General features: G+C 42.4%; 1 protein-coding gene across 1 annotated transcript; it reads right to left on the bottom strand.

Annotated features, from left to right (window-relative positions):
- Window positions 1-2585: 2585 nt before the first annotated feature.
- On the bottom strand, window positions 2586-9745 carry CLK1 (CDC like kinase 1). Its single transcript, XM_056861092.1, has 12 exons — window positions 9588-9745; window positions 9225-9456; window positions 7835-7925; window positions 7406-7472; window positions 6813-6929; window positions 6443-6609; window positions 5963-6057; window positions 5741-5870; window positions 5329-5411; window positions 4341-4420; window positions 2828-2918; window positions 2586-2726 (listed from the first exon to the last, which is right to left on the bottom strand). The coding sequence occupies exons 1-12, from the start codon at window positions 9743-9745 to the stop codon at window positions 2586-2588; spliced, it is 1452 nt and encodes a 483-aa protein (XP_056717070.1).
- Window positions 9746-15008: the final 5263 nt, after the last annotated feature.

Here is a 15008-nt window from a genome sequence, read left to right as displayed (position 1 = left end):
TGCATTTGCCTTCAACTTTCCAGTTCCGATATTCTTGCGGTTTTAATGTAGTAATGAACCTTGCCTAATCAATCATTATTTTGTCTGCAAAATAAGATTAAAGAATTAAAAGATTTGCCACTTTTGATGTTCTAAGCACTTCAGATACACTATGTATTAATCCCCAAAACAGTTTTATCATCATTATCATTGTTGATTACAAGAAAAGCTATTATCAGGTCATTTCTCCCCCCCCCCCTTAGATTACAGCCTCCTTCAGGCCAAGGGAGTATGCTAGATTAACAAAGAGGCAGTTTTCTTCTACATTTAATGTAAACAAAATTAAAGGAACAATATCTGAATGGTTAATAAAGGGTTAAAGGTGACAGATGGAAAAATAATTCATTCAGCTGTAACTTTGGCTAAGGCAGTTGGGTTTGTGAAACACTGGCGGCGGTTTGGGAGTCCCATCTGACTAATATTAAACTGCCCGCAGTTGTCTTGCAAAATTCTGCCCCTGGAGGGCAGCGGCACGTCAGAGGTTCCAGATCATCTTGGAGCACTACAGGGGAGGGGCCACGGCTCAGTGGTAGAGCATCTGCTTGGCACGCTGAAGGCCCAGGTTCAATCCCCAGCATCTCCAGTTAAAGGAACCAGGCAAGTAGGTGACGTGAAAGACCTCTGCCTGAGACCCTGGAGAGCCGCTGCCAGTCTGCATAGACAATACTGACCTTGATGGACCAAGAGTCTGGTTCAGTATAAGGCAGCTTCATGTGTGTTCAGAGCTTTGGTTGCTGGCATGCATTTTGTTTAACATCAAAAAAATATCTGTAGGAGTTAATTCAGCAAAAATAATAAAATTGAATGGGTTTCTCTCTGGCCAAGAGGTGGGGAGTTTTCCCTGCTTCTTTTCCCCCTACTCTCTGAGGGAATCCTGCCCCCCCTGCACTGCAGCAGGTAGGGGAGAAGTTAAGGAGCCCAATTGTGTTAACAGAGATTGCTCCCATCGGTGGAGACGCACATGGGATAGACCAGTAATAGCCTGCCCCCCCAATATGGCGCCTGCCCTGTTTGAGGCCACCAGCAAATGACACAGGCAGTTTGGCAAGCATTTTCCATTTTGAAACAGCCACTGCTGGAGAAAACAGGTAGAAACGGGGGCCTCAAGAAAGCTGGTCACAGTGGGGTGGTGATGGTTTTACTTCCTTTTTTCCAGAGCCAGTGCAATCTCTGAGTGGAAGGCTGAACTGCTGCGCCTTATGGTAGGGGTAGTGTTAAGGAGGGATGGGCTGGATTATTCCCTGTGGGGGGAGGGGGTGTCTGCTTAAAGAGCTGGAGCGGCTGTTTTTCAACCAGATGACAGACATTGTAGGAGCCCTGGTGCTGCCTGTTCATTAAAGACCCCTCTCCACTTATCCAAGATTGGACCAAGGGGGCCAACAAGGCATCCTTGGGGAAGGGCTGTAGCTCTGGTCGAGCATCTGCTTGGCATGCAGAAGGTCCCAGGTTCAACCCCCCGGCATCTCCAGTTAAAGGGACTAGGCAAGTGATGTGAAAAACCTGCCTGAGACCCTGGAGAGCCGCTGCCGGTCTGAGTAGACAATACTGACGCTGATGGACCAAGGGTCTGATTCAGTATAAGGCAACTTCATGTGTTCATCCTACTTGTCTCCACTGTTTCCTGGAGGGGGAGGTTGAATATGTTGACGATACAGAGCTCTGTATATCCTTAATCTGGTGATGTGGTAGAGGTCCTGAATCACCTGGACACCGTGTTTAATGGGCTAAAAATGAAAAAATTGAAACAAAATCCTGACAAAGAGGTACTGCCTGGAGGTTTTGCAGGACATGGTTCTCCTCACTTGTGGAGTTCAACTGATCCTGGACCACATGCGCTCATGGGCAACCACTAGCCAAAAGCCTCCGAACGTAAACAACCTAGTGTCAACCTTGAGACTCCTGGCATACCCACAGGCCAGCGTGGCAAGCCCAACACAACCAAGTTTCCTCCCAACTCTAAAGAAACAGCAATATGGCCAGAATGAGCTTCACTTTAGGTGCTTTTGTGGGATCTGCTTGAGCTTGTTTTAGATTAAGATACTTCTCTACTTTCCTAACATCTCTTGTTCCAGATACTTGGAGGGGGGTTCTTCATAAGAGTATTTATTTTTCTGTGCACAAGAGTTCCCTGTAACATTAATCCCATTGCTGAGGAGCGCTGCCTTCTTCCTCTCAGGGCTAGAGCAACTGCCCTATGAGGAGCGGTTAAAACGCTTAGGGCTGTTTAGCTTGGAAAGGTGGTGGTTAAGGGGAGACATGATAGAGGTCTATAAAATTATGCATGGCTGGAGAGAGTGGACAGAGAAGCTTTTCTCCCTCTCTCATAAACCACTGAAGGTAAGACAATTCTACTCTGTATACTGCTCAACTCACACAGGAGGGCACCTAAAACATTTCATAAACATTACAAGACAAACTGCTAAACTTTTTTATTTCAAGACCTGGGTTCAACAATACAAAACATTTACAGCTCTAATATACAAAATGTTTAAATCACATTTGCTCTGACACAGTCTTTAATAACTTTCTACAAAACCGTAGTTATTTTACATCTCTTTCAATGGGAAAAAGAAAGGATGCTTCAGAGCGTCTGAAAGGGTAATTCGTTCAGCAGGGTCATACTTCAACATTCTTTGTATGAGATCAAATAGGTTTTCATGATCAGAATCGTGGCACTGCATAAACTCCTAAAAGGAGAGGAAGAAAAAAAAAGGAACATCTCAGATGCTGAACAAGCAAAGTGTGGGGACACTCCAAACTACCACATGAACATATAGAATCATCGTACCTTCAGTGGTTTACAGCGCCTTGAAACATATCTTCCAGCGGAACTGTGCTCATCCCAATCCAACTGGTCTTGGTGGAAGTACTTGCGTTTCCTGGTGGTATACAAAATTAGAATTTGTATGAAACTTCGCATCACATACTTCTGATAGTACTCTAGACAGGTAGTCAAGCTACCAAAGTATTTAGAAAATGTATTTAATATGCACAATTTACAAAAAATATTATGCTGTAGGTACATTTTATTCCCATACTGAAATACTATTTCAGCTTGCACATTGCATTGTACCATCAACTCAAGGACAGAATCCAGTTCTGCACACATCAATCATGAAGCCTAGCCTGTCCCCCAAAGGAGCAAAGAAAAGGCATGGAATGGAGGCCAGCTGATCGGCATGAGCACCAGCATTTATGAACCATGTAACTGAGCCCAGAATTTGTCATAAAAGCACCATTTTGCTAAGCTGAAGAATGGAAAGTACTTTGCCTCTGGCTAGGCAGGAAATACTAGAAATCAGATGCCATTATCAGTCCTGTTTCCTCCTGAACACAATGAAACCAAGTCCCACATAACAAAGGACAAAGAGGACATTTAACTTCTCTTTTGACTTTTACCACAGAAAACCATTTAAGTTTACAAAAAAAACCTTAAGTCTCCAATCTAACTAGAGATAATTCACAGTGGGTAGCCGAGAATTAAAGATAATTTTTGAAATTAAGAGGAACTACAAGGAATAAGTCCCAGAAGGGGAATTTATTCCTCCAAAACCATTCTCTCCCCCATGCTGTATGTCGTTGAAACTGGGGTCTGAAGACACATGCTTCATGTTACACATGCCTGTCTGGGGAAGAGGGAAACACAGCTAGAATTTGGACCAAGGATTGTGGGTGTACTCTGCTAGGCTTCATGAGCAACATCCATGTTCAGTCCTGTCACTCTCAAATGTGAAAGTGGGCTGGCCCCTTTTTTGTAAATTTTGCCTCAAAGAGACGCTCACTTTCTCTATCCCTACTAATTAGAATGGGGCCACTAGTTTTGCTAGTAGAATGATATACAAAGAACCATGTTTCAGTTACCCAGAACAGCCCGTGGGAAGTCTACTCTAGCCTGTAATCAAACCTGTGTAAAATAAAAGGTAGTTTCCACACCAAATGCCATCATCAGAACTGTCAGGGAGCTATAAAGAGCTATTCCCCTCCCCCGGGGGCAGGGAGTCGCTGAGCATACAAAATTTGGATATTAAAGACTGAGGGTTTGTACACACACCTGGAATGTACACCTGCTGCCACCAATGAGAACCAATCACAACACTACTCCCATAGAACGTTCTTAGAGAAAATGATGACTGATTTACACCAGCATTTCTACACACACCCATTGAAAGTATTTATCATGAAGAGGCCGCCTTAAGCATTGTAAATGAGCAGGGTATATAAACCAATCATCCTGAGAATTGAATACAGAGGACATTAATTGTCTGGGGGGGACATGAGACCTAAAAAGCATTTGGGTTTACCTTGTTTTCTGAATCATGTGAATTGGTAACGGTCCCAGTATCTTCTGCATCATTGCCAGATGCTCTTTACTGTCATGTGTCTAAGGGGGAAAAAATAGTGCACAAATGCTTTAGATACGGTGAACCTGAAAAAATTACTGGAAAAAATCTGAAACTGTTCAGTAGATAAGGTGTCCAAGCGTGCACTGATTTCCAGTTTCTGGCAGCATGACAAGTGGGTGGGGTTAAAAAAACTAGCAGGTGTTCATGGATTTGGACCCAAGTTCATTTTAAATAAGCACCTAGTGAAATTGACAGCTAACTTAAACTGAGCAATGTTCACCACAGGCTAACACAAACTTTCTACCCTCCCCTTCCCCCTCCAATATAGGATCTCTTTTTTTGTGGCTTGGCAATTCTCTTTAAACGCAGCCTATGAAACCGCCAGCAGAGATCAAGACCCTCCCCGGAGAAGTGCTGCCCGATGCTTCACACACACTGGTTTTGAATATGTAAACAAACAAGCATAAGGAATGTCTTGATCAATGAATCTAACTTTAAACTACACCTAGCTGACTTTTCCCCATTACAATTTCCAAGTGAAATTCTCCTTTGCGACCTACTCCCCTAGAGGCAGGACGGAACTGAGGTCTGCAGGCTATTTTCCCATCAAGGGTAGACAGGAAGTTAGCAAAATTAATAAATATTAGTCCTGCCTACCCTGAAGATGGAGGAAAATAACCCACAGCTCAAGACGCCGCAGCCTCAGAGAAGCAACTAATGCAACACCATATAAAACTGATCAGAACAGAGTAAGGAGTGATATTTGTATGCTTGATGAGAAACAGAACTCTTTGAGGAGAAACAGAACATTTTATATCAAGATCACTTAGCACCATAAGCTTCTAGTAGTAGTTAACAGTACACAGTATCATGAAGGCCAATCAGATCTTCCTCCAAAGAACAGTCATAATCTCTTACATAATAAATGTTTTTTGTAGTTACATACCGGAAATATTGTGAATCCAAGGTAATATTCAATGAGAATGCAACCAATACTCCACACGTCACATGGCTGGGACCATCCCAAAGCTACAGGGGGAAAGTTTAATATTACTTTTTTTAAAACCAGGATTTCATATCTCAAGCTGATCTGAAATAGAGCTGCTCCATATGACCATGTGTTGACAACTGACTATAGTCACAAATTAGCCATCAATACCACTTCAAAGTTGCACGCCCAGAACATGTGAACCACAGTGAAGTTTCAAAATGCAAAACTTAATCCAGGGAACAATGACTATAAAATAATTCCAGGACTGCAGCTAACAAAAGGACTACTTAGAAGCTTCCTTTAAAAAGGACACACGGTACCAAACAGACCTACTTGCCTGAACAAAGGGGAATGTTTTGTGACTCACCCAAAATTACTTCAGGAGCTCGGTAATGCCTGGTAGACACAAGAGTACTATGATGTTCGTCATCGTAAGTTGCACTGCCAAAATCCACAACTTTGATGTCTGGATTTTTCAGTGTGCGTTCATCCCGTTTCTGAAACAAGCAATGTATTACTAAGTATTCTGAGCAACAGCGAACACAATACACACTGAAAGCTGCTTATAAATGTAAGTGCCTAGACCTACCAGTTTATGATTATACTGCTCCGTATAGTCCGACTTCACAAATAGGATGTTTTCAGGTTTCAAATCCGTATGTGTTAGTTTATTGGAATGCAAAACTGGAAAGAAAAAGTCAACAGGTTGTTTTAAAACAGTTATCAAATAGGGACCCAAAGTTAAAGCCTGCATGAATTTTATATCACAAAAACAAATAAACATGACTTTGCTGTCACAAATAACAAACACTGTTTTTCACATTGCCAAAGTGCCTTACTTAAACAAGGTTAACTATCTATAAAAATTAATTTGTAGCTACCATCCCCTGCATGACTTTTAGAAGCCCAAAATTTGTTTATGGTGGCTTTTAATGTCAGAACATTTAAATATAAGATGTAATGGGAGGGGCTACAGTTATTTCTACTGACTACATTTTTGTTATAAACTTAAAAACTGCCCAGGAAACTAAAGGAACTGAAATAAGCCACGTGTGCTCTGTATACTCACAATTTACAGATTTGCAAATCTGGTATGCCATCCGTCTAATGTGGTCAATACTAAAGGGCAGAAAACTGTTTTCTTTAATGAAGTCGTAAGTACTAAGGCCCAGCAGTTCAAAAACAATGCAGACGTGGCCATGATGTTCAAACCATTCCAGCATCTGGACACAGCGGCTGCAATTTCATGAGATGCAAAAGATGTTACAAAAAACAGGTTCTGAACATAGACAAGAAGCCTAGAAATATTAAATACAAACTGATAGCTGAAACACTTATCAGACAAGGATGAGATGGTGTACTGAACAAAATGCTTCCTATTAAATGATGTCACTACAATCAAAACTCTTTTTAAAAATCTTCCATTATGCCAAACTTACTATTTGCTGTAAGGATCTGATGCTTTCAAATGCTCCAACACTTGTATTTCTGATCGAGCAGCTTCAGAGTATCTATCAACATTTTTTACTATTTTTACTGCTACACGTCTATTTCCCCTAAAAATGAGAGAAAAACATTGTGAAGCATCACTGGGACACAGAACTTTATTTATTTATGCATCAAGTCATATCTGACTTGTGGTGACCCCATAGGGTTTTCAAGGCAAGAGACGTTCAGAGGTGGTTTGCCACTGCCTGCCTTTGCACCATGGGCCTGGCATTCCTTGGAGGCCTTTCATCCAAATATTTGCCATGGTTAACCCTGCTTTAGATGAGATCAGGCTAGCCCAGCTTCTCCAGGTCAGGGCTCAGAACTTCATTAATATAATGAATATGTTCTTCTTTTTTTGCTCTGATTGCAAGAAAACTGCAACTTATTTTGTCTGAATTAAGAGACCAATCTTTAATGCACACAGCAGGAAGCAAGCTGTTCTTCACATTTTATGCTAAAGGTCCATCCACTTTTGAATACATATCCTTCAAAATAATCTGCCCAGAACCCCTGGTCTAGAGTCTAAATCTAAATAACTTACGTTTTCTGATCTATGCACTCCACAACTTTTCCAAAAGCACCTTCACCCAGAGTAGTGACAATTTCATCTAAAAGCAGGGGGAAGAAATCAGTTATACAGGCAATGACATAATTTCATTATTCAATACACCGTATTATGTTCTAGGCTGTGCCGCCATGTAAAAAGTAACTAGATATCTTTAAAATATTTAATTGGACAACGCTTCAAGACAGATTATGTCTATCTCAATCTAGACTAGCTTTGTTTACTGTGTAGGAATTTGATTAAAAATTTAATCATAGTATTAAAATAATGTCCCCCCCCAGAAAAAAAAAACCAAATAACATAACAAAAACCAAAGAAAGAAAAGGACTTCCAAAGTGTCCTGAACTTAACTAAAAGTAATTATTTTATCTGAAAAGTGAATAAGTTTTGAAAAATATTCTATACATCTTGCACTTAGTACGTCTCCACTCTGACAGATCAGGTGACCCTCCTCATCATCCTCTACACTCCTCGATCTTTTCCTTCGATGACTCCTCTGGTAACGGCAAGTGCGCGGCACCAAGATCATCCAGCCAATCAATAAACCCGAGTGAATTCAGGGTAGAATACGAAATTCATTCAGCAGGGAGATATTCAGGCATTCAGATACGCGCCAGGCCACAAACGGTTGGCAGGAACAATTTCAAATTCCCCAGAATTTCACAGGGCACATAGTTTAGGTTACGGGAAAAAAACATGGCAAGGAACAGATTTTCAGATAATATTCTTCAAGTGGCAAGGTTAACAACACACAACATAAATTCTTTTTTTAAAAAAATATGGTTTGCTAAAAGATTTAAATCTTGCATATAAAATATTACCAGTCTAAAGCTGTTACATTACAAGCAATAGAATTTACTAACCTATTATGTAACCCTAATGGTAAACAATTTTTTTTTAAAATAAATTACATCCATCATACAGGTAATTAAATGCAAGGTCCTACGTGAGTCATGCCTGGATTCATGAAACCTCCTTCCTTTACTGCATATATAACCATTAGTTGAAGAGCTGTTGGTATTACATTTATGCCGCCCAATGCAGAACACAGTAGCCATTGTACTTTGGGGGGTTCTTTTCCCTTGCTCCAAAGATAATCAGCACTATCAGCTCTGGCCGTGGCAACTGCCAACTAGACCGTAGGGAGTTGTGAATGACCCGAGTTTTGTAACTACTCCCCACGCCTGTCTTGAATAAGCAGTGATCCAATAGTGCTGACAACACTGAGCATACCCCAAACCCCCGAGCAGCCACCTGATGGCAGGGCAGGAAGTTCTGGGCACAGAAGCCAGTTTCTATACATGATCACCCTTTCCTGGATTGGTACAACTGTCTTTTCTATTTACTGAATGTTAACAGGGAATATACTTGTCTACTGAATAGCATATAATATCCGGTTAAGAGGCATTTAATTCCACTTTATCTTTACATTGTTCAATAAGACCTAATTGGTCTCACAAACAACACAGTATTTAAAATGTAATTTGTAGCTGTCAATTGCATGGAATTTGTCTAACAGGAAGCCATTCTTAATGTGAAACCTGATACACATTTCCAAATGACATGTAATTCAAGTACATGTTCAGAAATATCAGTGGAATACCGTCTGATAAACAAGTAACACTAATGATGCTAGAAAACATCTGTCTAAACAGCATCCTCATTTCAGAAAAACAAGATTTAACAGAAAGAGCTGGTCTTTCTTAGCTGCGACATAACCCAACCCTTCATTTTTGTGTAATTGTTGAGATGAGGTTAATATATTAACATTCAATGAACTCTAAATCATTCATACCGTGTGTGACTGATGATCTGATTTGCCATGAGTCCTGTGTTTTCTTTTGTAACTGCTTTGGACACTATGACAAGATGACTTGCTACTGTGGTTGTCATAGCCATTCTCATGGTCTCTGCAATGATGCCTGGTTTCAGAGAGCTGACTGTAGTTGTCGCTGTATTCTTCCACATAGCACCGTTCATGATGATCTCTTTCATTTTCATGGAAGCAATCGGCGTCTGAATAAAGGCTAGAGAGGGACAGAAAAACACACACCATCAATTCCAGCACTGACTACTGAATTAGCAGTTCATGCATCAAAATTATACAGAGGCTAACTTAAGCACAAAGCAACTCTTATCCAGGAAAAAGGCTACCGACCTGTCGTAAGTTTGGGCGTGATTATATTTGCAGCGCTTGCTCTCATGTGCACTGCTGTGTGATGGTCTTTTCCTGTGATGGTGCCTGCTGGCTGTTTTGTCATCCCAACACTGCTTGTCATCCCAGTCGGGATAGTTAGTCTGTCTGGAATACCGCATCTGTAAGAAATTTATTTCATTTACTCAAGTAACTTTAAAAAATCAGCAGCAGATGTTACAACATAAATCAGTATGTCATTAAAGAATACCATGAGGAATTTCCAGCAAATTATATTCCCCGAAATTATAAAAGAGCTTTCACTCTACCTTAAGTGAGGGCTTTGCTGAAAATGACAGTAAAATTTATTTACTAGGAACAGCTGCTAGTCATAATGCAATGTACAAGTCTGATTTGCAAACGGAAATCTTCAAAAGCTTGCACATTTTTTTCAAATGAACTGTTTCACTTCTGGTGATTCTGCGCACCTCCTTTGAGGACACTTTTCCATAGAAAAGTACCACCTTATAGTGTTTTCTCTTCCAAAATAATTAGCAAAATCCAAGATTTTAAAATGTTTTTGCTCCCCTTTACGTCTTCAAAATGCTTTTCAATAAGATGTAAGACAATCTACAGCAATGACCTCTAATACAGCCTCCATGGGTGCCAAGGCATCCACTTGCTAACAACACCTACTATAGTCCTTGCTTATCCCTTTTCGAGCTACCCCGTTCTTATAACTTTTCATATTCCTTCCTTCCCCTCCAGCCCTGGGCACACAACCAGCTCTAAGGTGTGGTTGTAAAGATAACAGAAGGCAGATTAACTCAAGTCACCTTCCATGAAATTCGCCAGTACCAGCCAGAAATGCCCACCTCAACATGGTAGCACCTGCCACACCTAAGACAACTTCATAACACACTAATAAAACTCACTGTACACGAGCATAATGCTGGCAACCTGGTGGGGGACCACTCATGCAAATAGGTTGTATTTTGACTTCTAGGACAACCCTGTAATAATCTGAGGGGAGCCCTAGAGCACTACAGCAACCCAGGAAGTGAAATTGCAGCACTGGAATCCCGCACCCCTATTTCCCCCTGCCACTCTACCAAGACGTCATGGGCACTAGGGCTACCTGCAGGTCTCCCACCACAGTATTGACTGGATTTCCATATCAAAGACCTACAGGTGGTAACGAGGAGTACCCACCATAATTCATTTTAGCTGAACAGCAAATAAGCTCAGCCCTTATGACCACCTCAACAACTGTTCGAGAAAACAGGGCAATGACTGCAGATGACAGTATCACAATTTTAATGTTTGAAAATATTAAAGGTTTTAAAATATTTGAATTGTTAATTGTATGTATTATACTGTTTACATTGTACTTTTCCAATTTTGTAATCTAGCCTTTACTCTGTACTGTACTATTTTTTATTGTATTGTCCTCTCATGCTGTAATCCACCTTGAACCTGCCAGCACCTTCACGGCAGCCATTTTGAAATTGGCCCCACCCCATGACAGCCATTTTGTGGTGGCACCATCTCTCTCAAAATTCCTAAAGTATCTAGACGGAGGATAATGTTGGGAATATCTGATCTATAATATTGCTATGTATAAGGGGTAAACACGTGGCTGCCAACTAACGTAACAATGTTCTAGCACCCAACATTCGTAAGAAAACGCTTGCAAAAACGTTGAGCATACAACTTGTGAAGCTGCACATCATACAACAGGGAGAAAAGTCAACACGCTCCTAAATGGCAGGACTTGCAGTCACCTTCCTCCACCTAAATCCAGATTTGTACATATTTAATGCATTTTTTATTTTGCCCTTCCTCCAATATGAGCCAGAATAACTAGCTCAAGGTCACCTCTGTCCTTTCATGGCAAGCAGGGATTTGAGCCCAGGTCTCCCTATTTCTATCCCAATACTCTAACCACACTGGCTCTTCAGAATACAGGAGTCTAGACTGAGCCTAGATAGTTAAGTGCTAATAACCACCCCCACAATAGTAACTGAAGATAACTTAGCACAACACAGGAAACAACATGAATCAGCCCTGTGAGTGTTCAAGTTGCAGGTGCAGAGCCTGTTTCGTGTCTTTCACACAGTACACCAAATTAGAAAACAAAGGCAGGTCACTTGCAGTTAAGGTGTTTACACAAAAGGAAGATAGTTTTTTCCCTACAGGCATGCCAGCAGGGGGGGAAAAAGGGGGGGTCATCTTACATGTCCATACAAGTAAATTTTTGTATACAGCTCTTGTAAGGGGATCACCTTCAAATTCCCCTACAGTCTCCCTTGTTCTCAGGGACAGGACACCACGTAGTAGCTGGGTAACTCCAGCCATTTTACCAATAGGTTTTTATTACGGAAGGAAGCTCACGAAGCCATTGCGAAGTGATTAATCCTTCTCGACGCTCCCTCCCCAGGATAGAAGGGGGAGAAAGGGGGGGGAAAGGCTCCAAAACCAGCCGTTTCTCTCTTTTCCAAGGACTGGGGGGGGGGATGGAAACCGTAAACTTTTCGTTAAAAGCAAAATTCGTCTTCTGCATTGATAGTTTTTTTTAACGGCTCCCGTTCATTTTAATCATTTACTGTGGATTTCAGTACCATAAGCCACCTTGGATGTTTATTTTTTTTTTAAATAGGAAGCTGAAACAAACCTATTCTAATGGTTTTTGCCTTCGATTGTTTTCCTTTTTTAAAAAATGCCTAGTTAGTTCATTTTAACCATTCCCTATGGATTTCAGTACCATAAGCCGCCTTGGATGTTTATTTTTTTTAAAAAATAGGAAGCTGAAACAAACATATTCTAATGGTTTTTGCCTTCGATTGTTTTCCTTTTTTTAAAAAATGCCTTGTTAGTTCATTTTAATTATTCCCTATGGATTTCAGTACCATAAGCCGCCCTGGATGTTTATTTTTTTTAATAGGAAGCTAAAATAAACACACTCTAATGTTGCTGCCTTCGATTGTTTTCCTTTTTTAACTGGATGTTTTTTTTAATAGGAAGCTAGAACAGGTCCCAATGGTTTTGCCTTCGATTGTTTTTCCTTTTTTTTAATGCACTCTTCCCCCCGGGTATTTTTGCGCCTGTCCCCGGCCCAACAAGGGGCTCTTCCGGGAAGGAAGCCCACGAAGGCAACGGCGACGAGATTAACATCCTTCCTTCCTCCTCCAGGAGGATGGGGATGGGAGGGAAAAACCGGGCCCGACACCGGCCGCCCCCCCTCCCTCCCTTTCCCGAGGACGGAGGAAAAACAAAATGGAAGCCGAGGAAGAAATGGCGGCCCGGCTCAAAGGGGGGGTCCCCCTCGTCCTTCTCCCCCCCCCGCTTCGCCCTCGGGGCCGCCAAAACGTCCCCCTCGCCGACAGGAAGGGACTCGGGGCGGCTCCTCGCCCAGCTCCGCCGCCGCCATTTCCTCGCCATCTGGGAAAGGGCAGGAGGAGACGGAGAAAATGGCGGACGGGGTGGGGGGGCAGGTTTAATGTTTTTTATTATTAAAAGCGCCTTAATCGAGTCTTTTTAAATCTCCCACTCTTAGAAATCGTGAGAGGGGGAGTTCAGGAGAAAAAGAAGAAGAAGGGGATCATCGAAATTGATCGGGCCCTTCTTGCGTTACCTCAGCGGGATCCAGCCTCTGAGGCGATCCCGGCGCCGTCTCTCCTCACTCCCGTTTCTACCTACCCAACCACGCAAGTCTTTCCCCCTTCCCTTCCTCTCCCCCCCGGCCCCGGGACTTACTGCTCGGCTCGGAGTGGGTCCCGCTTCGCGGGGCGGCTCTCTCACGGCGACCGGGCGTCTCCCGTCAGCAACCGACGCGAGGAAAGGGCTGCGCTGCCACAAAATGGCGCCGGCCGAGAAACGTCTGGAAAAGTACTGGGGAGGGGCGTCACAAAGGGTGCGCATGCGCGGCGGCGGATGAGGAGGTGGCGGCGGACGAGGGGAGGCGGCCAATCGGGTGATTCGAGGCGGAGGCGCCGGCTGGCAGCTAAAGGCGCATGCGCATAACCATAAACCAGCCCTGACTTGGATGGCCCAGGCTAGCCTGCTCTCGTCAGATCTCAGAAGCTAAGCAGGGTCAGCCCTGGTTAGTATTTGGAAGGGGGACCACCAAGGAAGTCCAGGGTTGCCGTGCAAAGGAAGGCACTGGCAAACCACCTCTGTTAATATCTTGCCATGAAAACCCCAAAAGGGGTCGCTATAAGTCGGCTGCGACTTGACGGCACTTTACACGCACACATAATCATAAAAACTCCGGCTGTTTAGGTTGTAGGATGGGGGCCTTCTGATTCTGCTTAATTGCTCATAGAATCGTAGAGTTGGAAGGGACCACCAGGGTCAATGAGTCCAACCCCCTGCACAATGCAGGAAAGTCACAACTACTTCCCCCCCAACACCCCCAATGACCTCTACTCCATGCCCAGATGGCCAAGATGCCCTCCCACTCATGATCTACTTGAGGTCATAGAATCAGCATTGCTGACAGATGGCCATCTAGCCTCTGCTTCAAAACCTCCAGGGAAGGAAAGCCCACCACCTCCCAAGGGAGCCTGTTCCACTGAGGAACCGCTCTGTTAGAAAATTCTTCCTAATGTCTAGACGGAAACTCTTCTGATTTCGTTTCAACCCGTTGGTTCTGGTCCAACCTTCTGGGGCAACAGAAAACAACTCGACACCATCCTCTATATGGCAGCCCTTACAGTACTGGAAGATAGTTATCATATCATGGCAACTGTTGTTTTTTTAAGTGTGTGTATATGGATATTTTTTCAAGGTGTTGAAGGTACAAGCCCAGTCAGAAATAAAATTGAATATTTGTGTTTGCCTAATAAATGAAAAGTGAACTTTCTCTTGTAAAAATAATAATAAATTATTTCGATATTGTAGTTAGTTGGTACCTTACAGCCATGCAAAAAGTCGGACTTTTTACCATGAACATTTATTCAGCCCTACATTGGATTTTGGGAATGTGACGTTGTGCTTTGTGCCACAGATTGTATTACATTATATAATGGTTTTCGAGTAATGTTTCATAGTTAAGTTAGCTTGTAGGGTCAGAGCAGTTATACTATTATTATTTTAGTATATAACAAATATCAAAATATACATGGACACAAACTCTGAGCTTGTTTGTATTATATTTATTGCCCTAACTATTGCAGTGTTATAACAGTATTTTGATAAGTTGTGTTTAGGCCATCGTAGCTGCGATTTTTTAATGTAACTTCACTTGTGCAGCACAAATCTTGTTATTTGTGTGTCAAGGTGTTGAAGGCACAAGCCTGGAGTCAGAAATCAAAGTGAATATTTGTGTTTGCCTAATAAATGAAATAAATAAAGGGAAGATGACTGGGGAAGGCACTGGCAAACCACCCCGTAAACAAAGTCTGCCTTGGAAATGTCAGGATGTGACATCACCCCATGGGTCAG

Source organism: Euleptes europaea, chromosome 15 (genome assembly GCF_029931775.1).
Source record: "Euleptes europaea isolate rEulEur1 chromosome 15, rEulEur1.hap1, whole genome shotgun sequence".
In the NCBI taxonomy this organism is placed as follows: domain Eukaryota; kingdom Metazoa; phylum Chordata; class Lepidosauria; order Squamata; family Sphaerodactylidae; genus Euleptes; species Euleptes europaea.
This window is presented reverse-complemented; position numbering and strand designations above follow the sequence as displayed.

Coding starts and splice junctions, on each gene's coding strand:
- CLK1 (XM_056861092.1), bottom strand. CDS start 9,745: ATGCGGTATTCCAGACAGACTAACTATCCCGACTGGGATGACAAGCAG. Junction 9,457..9,587: donor CACGCCCAAACTTACGACAG/GTCGGTAGCCTT, acceptor GTCCCTCTCTAG/CCTTTATTCAGACGCCGATT. Junction 4,421..5,328: donor TTGGATTCACAATATTTCCG/GTATGTAACTAC, acceptor TTTCCCCCTTAG/ACACATGACAGTAAAGAGCA.